This window comes from Saccostrea cucullata, unplaced genomic scaffold (assembly GCF_032062105.1).
Source record: "Saccostrea cucullata isolate Sc308-1 unplaced genomic scaffold, CSIRO_AGI_Scuc_v1 ctg148, whole genome shotgun sequence".
In the NCBI taxonomy this organism is placed as follows: domain Eukaryota; kingdom Metazoa; phylum Mollusca; class Bivalvia; order Ostreida; family Ostreidae; genus Saccostrea; species Saccostrea cuccullata.
Window position 1 is genome coordinate 209132 of NW_026931262.1, and position 9301 is coordinate 218432.

General features: G+C 32.9%; 1 protein-coding gene across 1 annotated transcript; it reads right to left on the minus strand.

The window, feature by feature from the left end:
- Window positions 1-3151: 3151 nt before the first annotated feature.
- Window positions 3152-8419, minus strand: LOC134232025 (squidulin-like). Its single transcript, XM_062714001.1, has 3 exons — window positions 8152-8419; window positions 4030-4115; window positions 3152-3857 (listed from the first exon to the last, which is right to left on the minus strand). The coding sequence occupies exons 1-3, from the start codon at window positions 8293-8295 to the stop codon at window positions 3671-3673; spliced, it is 417 nt and encodes a 138-aa protein (XP_062569985.1). The 5' UTR covers window positions 8296-8419; the 3' UTR covers window positions 3152-3670.
- Between the last annotated feature and the right edge of the window lie 882 nt (window positions 8420-9301).

The window sequence follows — 9301 nt, forward strand, 5'->3', positions numbered from 1 at the left end:
TTTACGTCGTTTGTTCTTCTGACGGGAGACTAGGACAGTTTATGTGATGATCTTTTTAATTATTGTCTGTATTTCTCTTAGTTAACAAATCATCAACATCTTACAATAAATACTCGTACAGATTGGTCTAGTTACAAACAAACTTGGCAATCAAACTAGTATATATATGTTTAAGCTAAACACGATTCGTAAAAGGAATTCGTCTGCTATATTCGATTGTTCCCCCGCTATATCTGAGGGCCCTTATATAATGCCACTCACTTATTCATTGTTTAGTAAAATCAGTTTTCACCGGTGTAGACAGTTTGCAAAACTCTCGGTAGCGTAAAAAAAACTGTTCTTATACAGGAGAGTGACACAAAAAAAGTTGCACATATCAATGCTGAATACAATCAATACAAAAACACATACAGGTAATTGAAATAATTTGTAAACAAATGTAATGTTAGATAATCAGCACGAACGCAAATCCGGATATTCAAAAAAAATAATAATAATAAATTACTGAGTATTTTGCACATACATGTTGTTGACAAAACAAAATTTTATCAAAATCATGGAAATATGTTTTAAAGGTCCCGGCTATATATTTGCGATGATAAAAATATAATTAGAAAGTAAAACATACAATGTATTTTACTTATATGCTAAAGATAAAGATATGGCCATTCAGAATCGTTGAGGAACCTATAAATTACGTTTTGATCTGACAGATTTTTTTGCCATTATCATACTCAATAAAAATCTAACTGATATTCATTTGTTAATTTAACTCCTCCTAAATCAGTGATCATGAATGAAATTCAATGGAACCTTTTTATAATCTAAACTACGTACTGCTAATATGCGTAGTTTTACATGTATCCATGTACTAAACCATATTCTTTTCTTCGATCTAAAATTGCTGACAAGTATGGCAAAGGTTAAAAGAGATATCTCTCAAGTAAAAAAAAAAGAGATATCTCCCATAGTTTATTTTTAAGAAATATCTCAAAGAGAATCTCTCTTAAAGAGATATCTTTGTACTTAGAGAGATATCTATTTTTAAAAGAGATTTCTCTCATAGTTTATCTTTCGTGAAAAGAGATATCTCTAAAGATATTTCTTTCGCCTAAAGAGATCTCTTTTCTCTCTTAGTTTATCTGTAAAAGAGATGTCTCTCAAAGTGAAAGAGATATCTTTTAAAGAGACATCTCTAAAAGAGATATTTCAAAAGTGCAAGAGAAGAAAAGAGATATCTCTTAATTGCAAAAAGATATCTTTCTGTATTATTTTTATTAAAATTCCATTTGAAATTACTTCTCCCTGACCGTAATTAGGTTTTTATCACGGAAGTACATTAAAGTATTTTTATGGCAACCCCTTTTATTATTCATTCGTGAAATAAAAATTTTTTTCAATTAAAGAGATATCTCTCTACCATAGAGAGATATTTCTTTAGCTTATAGAGATTTCTTTTTGAGTAATAGAGATATCTTTATATTTTAGAGAGATATCTTTTTTTTTGAAAAATTTATAACTCTTTTACTTAGAGAGCTATCTTTATAAGCTAGAGAGATATCTCTTCAAGCAAGAGAGATATCTTTGTAAGCGTGAGAGATATCTCTTAAAGTTAAAGAGATATCTCTTTAACAAGGTTAAAAGAGATATCTTTCTTAGTAAGAGAGAAATCTTTAGATTCTCAAAAAGAGGTATCTTTTTAAACTAAAGAGATATCTCTTTTGCAGTGATCCTTAAACAAAATAGTGCTAAACAGGAAGTAAAGTATCTGGGATAATTTTGCTGTTATAAGAAAAAGACTGATCACTGGAAAATAGATATCTCTTTCGTTAAAAGGGATAAAAAGAGATATCTTTTAAAGAGATACATGCTTTAGAAAGATATCTCTGACCTTGTTAAGGAGATATCTCTCTAACTTTATACAATTAGACTTTTGATATATCTGACTATACGGACCTGGTACAAAGAAAGATATTTCTTTTGTCCTTGTTAAGGGTCAATAATTTTATATTATTAAATGATCAGGAATCTCTCTGATTGGTCTCTGATTGATCATTTAATAATAAGATATATATATATATATATATATATATATATATATATATATATATATATATATATATATATATATCTCTCATTTGATAATAAGATATATAGCTTATAAAGATATCTCTCTAGCTTATAAAGATATCTTTCTAAGTAAAAGAATTATCTCTCTTACAAAAAGAGACATCTCTTTTGTGTAGAGATATCTCTCTAACGTATAAAGTTATATTATTAGTCAAAGAGATATCTCTATAAGCTAAATAGATATCTCTCCATGCTAGAGAGATATCTCTCTTATTGAAAGATTTTTTTATATTTCACGAATAAATAGTAAAGGGGCTTGCTATAGACAAGGTTATTAATATTGTATCAACCATATATCGTGCAAAATGTACCATTGATGGAAAAGAAAGACGGCGATCTTGTCTTGCTTTAGTTTCCAACATTGTAAGACAATAATATCTGATTTTTGCCTATCAGTTTAGTGCTTTGCAGAGCAGGAAATTTTCTTTTTAATATCAATACAAATGAGTACTTTCTGTGGTAAGTTCTTTGTTTCCCGCTTCTACATATGTAGCTGTTTTGATTCCTCACACAAAGGACATGCGTTTTAAAAACAGTCACGTATCCTTCTCCACGACACTACCAGTATAAACTTTCCTTTCCCAAGCTAATTCTACATGTTTGCCTTTCTTTTCTTGTTTTATGTCCTTTTTTCATTCGTTGAATAACATTACTTCTTTTCTGTTCAAACGCGGAACCTGTTTGAACAGATTCCGAATATTTTATGTCAATGGATGATCAGGATTTCTCTACATTTAGGAGAACTCTTAGTTTTATTTCTCGTTACTCTTAATACTCTTTTAAATACTCTGATCATTTAATTAAAGTATGTTTCAAATAATTCAAATAAGCATTGTTTACTTTTAATCTGGAAAATAAACATGCCTTGGTCTTGATTATCTAATTTGATTTAAGAATTTTTTAATCCAAGTCAAATTGTGGATCAACATTATTCATTCAATAATTTATTGTCAATATCTGGACTTTTTTTAAAGCCAAAAAAAACTACCGCGAAAGAAAAATTACTAACAAAACTGAAAAAGAAACTTTATAATTTATTAAACATTTGAAATTTACAAACAGAATGCTTTTGTTAGAAAAGACTACAAAATATTGTATACAGTGCACTCAAGACAATTTCTCCCTTTACTTGTACGTTCTGGTGATCAGTTATTTCCTACTTTGAGACAATGGTTGTTAAATGTATCTGTAAAAGTCTCTGTTGTGTTTTGAATAATCGGCAGACTTAGCTTTTAGTGAAAATTGATAATTTCAAAAAAAGTTTAAGGATTAAATTTTGGTTAAATATAATTATTTAGTAAATATATACATGTAGTTACAGACACAGTTGTACTTGACATAGGTACATCGGCAGAGGTTTGGGGTCATAATACACTGCCTGAAGTGAGTTTGTTGTAAGTAGAAAGCAGGATAATATGGTGCTAGTATACATGAATATGCATGTATGGTTCGCTTCAGTTAAGGAGCATGTCACAGGTCTCTTCCGGTCTGTTCTTCAGAGAAAAGAAAGAATGGGCTGCAGGGATAGAAAACCGGAAATCTACCCATCAATTCTAGCCAGAAATTCGTCTAAGGTGATTTTGCCGTCGGAATTGACGTCACATTGTTTAAGGATATCTTCTACTGATGCTCCAGAGTCTTTGTCGGCAAACTTTCGGATCTCATCGGCAGTCAACGATCCTGAACCATCAGTGTCATTTTCAGCAAAAAATTCCTTGAAGGCATCCCTGCAATACAAGTTCCAAATTAATATTTTTGAAATATTTTGCTCAAATATAAGCCGCTTTTAGGCACTTATGATACTTTTTTTAATCATGATTGATTTGAATGATTTTAATATAATATTTCTTCCTAGTAAAGTTACTGCTGCTGAGTAAGGAATGATATATATATATATACTGTCTGTTTTTCTTTGTCATCTGTCTAATGAACTCGTCCTTAGAGATGCTTTTGCTTTCATCTGCGTCAATATCACTGAACATACTCTACAAAAGGGAAGATATATCTAATTAGCTTTAAATGAAGTATAACAATCTTAATGCTCTACAAAAGTAAAAGCAATTTATTTAATTACATGTGTAAGTTATGATCATGAATTGTATATAACAAGTTTTCATGGACTTTTCATATTGTATAGAATGAACAGATGTAATACATACAAAATCGATTGTCATTCGCTTTCTTATTTCAAAAATTAACATCCAGTAGAGGATTTTCGTCATAACTACGTAGGGAAGAAAACGAATATGGTTCCGTTCAGTTGTACTATAGATTATCTTGATGGACAAGGAACCCCCTTCCCTCCTTCCTCCCCTTGCAATATTTCGCGTTTACTGTAAAAGTGGTTATTTACACTGGTTGTTAAGTACGCGTTTGTGACTGTCAAACATTACGCGTGGGTATAATATACACGGTCGCAGGAGTTCCCAAGAAAAATTTACGCGGCATATTGTAACTAACATCGGGTTGTTCCCCTTTGAAATTGATAAAAAAATTTGAAATAATTATAAACAAACTATACAAATCAGTAGGAATTGATACTGTTTTTACTGTTGGATTGGTAAATAAAACGTCAATGTGTACTGTCAAATGCGGTGAAGTGTGAACAACAGGTTTTCGCTTTATTGTAATTATCAACGCAAGCAAGAACTTCAAAGTGAAATCTACTTACCTGTATCTGCGTGTCAAGTTTTGACAATTAATTTTTAAAATAGGTATGATTGTAGTGACTGTGAGTTTATTTAACATTCTGGACTTATCATTTGAAATTAAGAAAGGTATAAACGAATACACAAAGGAAATGAATACGAGTATTGATGTTATGAAGCTTTAATTGCGTGACGATGCTTTAAAATATTTCATATGAAGATGCTTTTTCATTGCACAAGTAACATTATAAACAGTTACGTTTTCATCACAGTTTGTGATATATTCATCTATTCACGTGCATTCAATACCACGATAAATATACGACTGGCTCAACCTGTCTAACAGTATAAGTAATAATCTAGAATTATTCCAGAAGATTGAAATTTTGTGACCATACGCGCGGGGGTATTTTACGCGGTTTTTAGCTTACCGCGTAAGTAGTGTAAATTTCCCCCACGCGTAAATAACCACTTTTACAGTACTACAATGTCTTTAATATAGAAAGCAGGACTAAGTTCGGAAATTATGGAAGCTTTGTGTGTGACAAGATATTCCATTAGATTCCAACATTTTTTTACCCTTTGACCTTGACCTTGGTAGATTGACCTACTTTAACAAATTAATCTTGCCCATAACTTTTTAACGTTCAGGGCTAGGGCTTTCATACTTCACATATATATATATATGTAATCCTTGAGACAAAATCTTTCCTAGGATATCAACGACTTTGACTCTTTGACCTTGACCAAAAAGTTTAACCTACCTTTTTTTTTATTATTATTGTCGTTATGGGTATTTCCTGTGTGGACAGAGTGGTGGATGTGTGTGGTTTTTATGTCACGTGACATGGTCATATAAATAGCAGGTGCGTGCTTAAAAAGTTACTCTACCGCTCGTACAGAACGTGTAAGGAATGGAAACCAGTAAATTAGACACACACATATATGTGTATATATATTATATAATTATTACAAATAATGCATGTTGAATTGGAAGACAAATGTGTTATAATAAACGTTCTGACGAGCAGCATTACCTTCTGACGAGCAGCATTCCATATATATGAGTTGGTTATTCTTTCACTATTATTTATAAGTACAGAATAAAGAGTATAATTAATTTATATTCGGACGAACGAAGTGAGGGAGAATATAATAAAAATTTAACTTTGGCCATAATTTAACTTTTTTATAAAACGTTTAAAGCTAGGTCTTTCAGACTTCAAATATGTAATCCTTGCGACAAGACCTTTCTTTAGAAACCAATAACTTTGACCCTTTGACCTTGACCTAGGAGTTTGAACTAATTTTAAAACATGTTAACCTTGGCCATAAGTTTTGAACAGATGATGCTTGGAGTGTCATATTTCACAATTGTATTTCTTGTGAGAATGCTTTACTTTGGGTACCGACATATTTGATTTGCATTTAAGAAAGTTCAAACCTTCTCTACGTTGCCATACGAGGACATCAGTGTTTCACAAACACATTTTGTTTTGGTTTGGTTTTTGTTGTTCTTGTTGCTACTGTTGTTTTTTCCTATTTATTAATTTACAAAAAGAGGTGTAAAAACAGTTTGATTTAAAATTTTACTTTTAAATACTACATTTTGGCATGTGAGACTTGATGATCACAGATAAAAGATGAGAATAATCAGTCGGTCGTTGTTTGTCGTCTGTCAGGTAAGGAAGACTCGCACTGTCCCTAAATTAGTCACCTAGCTGCAGGTGACCCTCATTTGCTAAACTCTTCACCACAAATCGATTTTATGGCCACGATATAAAACGCTCCTTTTTCACAGATTATTGCCTGAACCAGGCGCGGATCCAGGTTTTGGAGTTAGGGGGGGCGCCAAAATTAGGCAAGGGGTCTGGGGGCCGCCTTGAGGCCCCCAGTGGGTCCAGGGCAAAGTCCTGGTAATGCAACAATAGTGGATTTTAAAATTTTGAAGGGTTAAAATGAGGTTTACCAAAGCCCTGTGGGTGCCCAGGGGGCAACATTTTTAGAGATTTTGAAGGGTGAAAATGAGGTCTACCAAGTAAACATATTTGATTTACGCTAACTTTGAAAATTTTAGGGGGGCGCGCGCCGGGTGCGCCCCCCCTTAAATCCGCCACTGTGAACTTTCAAGTTTTTTCAAGTGAAATTTAGGATTTAAAGGACAATTTATCTGTTCGTGATGAAACGGATTTTTGTCTCTATAACACGCAAATTCCGGTGTTGGTATTTTGTCTCGCAATGCATGCGCATTATTTAGGTCTAACTGGGACAACTTGATTAATCAGTCTTAATGCAACAATAGTGCTATTATAATCAGTCATGTGTGACATTTTCTTGGTTGGGAACAGTTGAAGTAATTATTACATCAAACAAATGGGCTTTGATCCGCCCACAAAAAAATTATGACCTCGTTTTGTGTATGTCAAAATTTGAAAAATATGATAAAGGTATATCATTGCCTTAAAGGTTTCATACCGGAGGCAAAAATAGTTGTTTAGCCAATAAATATTTATGAGGTGAAAACCTGTTTTCGGGGCACGTCTGAAACTTGTCAGAATTTTCAATATATTTCGGGAGAATTTAATTTGAATCTTAACTCGATCTTTCCATCAAGAAAACTTAACTTTACAACTAAGTTTACATAATTAAAAGTTACACAGCGTGAAAGATTAACCCAGTTGGCTTATGAATGAGTATATCGTGGGAACGACACCTAGGACACATGCGTACAGGTGAATCCATAATCCTATAAAGTTTGACAAGGCCAGCGGACACACCCATAGAAACTAAACACAATATATAATTCTCTACTCGAAGTATATATAGGCAAGCTTTATTTGACATTCGACATATGTAGTCATCAACCAGTATTTCTTTATACTTTTCAAAATTGATGAAAATTGGCTGAGCTATGAATACCAAATAGAGTGTGTAATAGTTCTAGTATACACACATTAAACAAGGGGATCTTGGTCAGTTAGATCGATTTTCTAGCCTTAACTGTTTAACCTCAATCATCCAGACGGTGGACGATGCATAAATTCCTCTAAAACCAAGTCTGGAATTATTGATTTACATATGCATATCCCTCCCCCTCCAGACTAAATAGCAATAATGGAATTAGGGAAAATTATATTGTCGGCTGTACACCGCTGCACAGAGGAATTAAACACGTGACAAAATTAAGGATTTAGCCTGTACATCATGCAGTATACAAGATTGAATTAACCATGCAAAGAAGGTCGCTGACAATATTACCAAATTCAGCAAATTTGAATGTATTCTTTTACCATTTATATTAATCTTCTAATATTAAATATTCATAAATAATAATTAATTTGGATGCATGTACAACAAACTATGTAAAACTTACAGCGATTTCGGCGTCGGAGAGGTTGGCGCCCATTCCTTTAAGAGCATCCCTGAGTTCCACTATCGTCAACTGACCATTTCCAGAAGAATCAAACTCGTCAAACTTATCGGACCAAAATTTTCTGGTTTCGTCGACTTTTGACATTTTGTTTCGTCTGTCAGACCTTTTCAGAGAGATGTTGGCTTCACACTAGGGAAGATTGGTTTGCGTATTGACTTACACAGTCTTAGTGAATGGGCGCGTTCAGTGGCGCGTAATCTGTAAGGAATGTCGAATACAGAGGTCTGGTGATAAAACACCTCTCCTGCTCTCTATAAAATTTGTAATATTTATTACGGCAGATGTTTTAAAGGTCCACATAGATTCCACTGAAAGATGGATTTACATGTATGATTATCATTTAAAAGGCGTCATTAAATATAAAAGTGGTCGGGGGTGGGGGTCGACAAAAATACATTTTAATTAAAAGTGAAGTTTATATATATATGTAATATGATGTCATCAAACTTCATCGATTGATAGTGGTTAAATGTTTTGCATAGGCGTCGGAAGCAAATTGAAAGGGGGGCGCTAACTGAAAGGGGGGCTAAACCAACAAAAAAAAGGTAAACTCCAATTTTCAATGCATAGAAAATGTCTATCTTTGCAAAAAAAAGTGAGGGGGGGGGGCTGCCCCTAGCTCCCCCGGTTCCAATGCCTATGTTTTAAGAAGCTCTATTTCCCAATAGTTATGTAGCAATCCTTAATATGTCAGTATAATAATTTTAATTTACCAATCCCTATCTATATATGCACACATGTACAAAGTCATGTAAATAATTGCTGCGGAATAATCATATTAAGATCGGAGAAATAAGATAAATTGTTGGTTATTTAGTTCTGAATCGAAACATAAATCTCGCCAAACTTGAAGTATATAAATTAGCTTGAATGTTCGTCATTATAACCAGTAGGTATACAAAGGCAGTGGCTACAGTTACATGTTATGAGGTAAACTAGTGCAAGACAAGTGTAGAATAAACTGAGCTATAGGAATGTGTGTGAAAATACTCTTGAAAATGTTTCCAGTAAGTTTACGGTAACAAAAAAGCACGCCGGTATATTTCTAGAATGTTTCAAAAAATTGATTGAACTGCAAAGTAACATAAAT

What these genes read in the sequence shown, in the direction of transcription:
- LOC134232025 (XM_062714001.1), bottom strand. Translation starts at nt 8,295, where the DNA reads ATGTCAAAAGTCGACGAAACCAGAAAATTTTGGTCCGATAAGTTTGAC. An exon ending in TCTCCGACGCCGAAATCGCT is followed by an intron (nt 4,116 to 8,151) that starts GTAAGTTTTACA and finishes TCCCTTTTGTAG; the next exon opens with AGTATGTTCAGTGATATTGA. An exon ending in ATGACAAAGAAAAACAGACA is followed by an intron (nt 3,858 to 4,029) that starts GTATATATATAT and finishes CTTGTATTGCAG; the next exon opens with GGATGCCTTCAAGGAATTTT.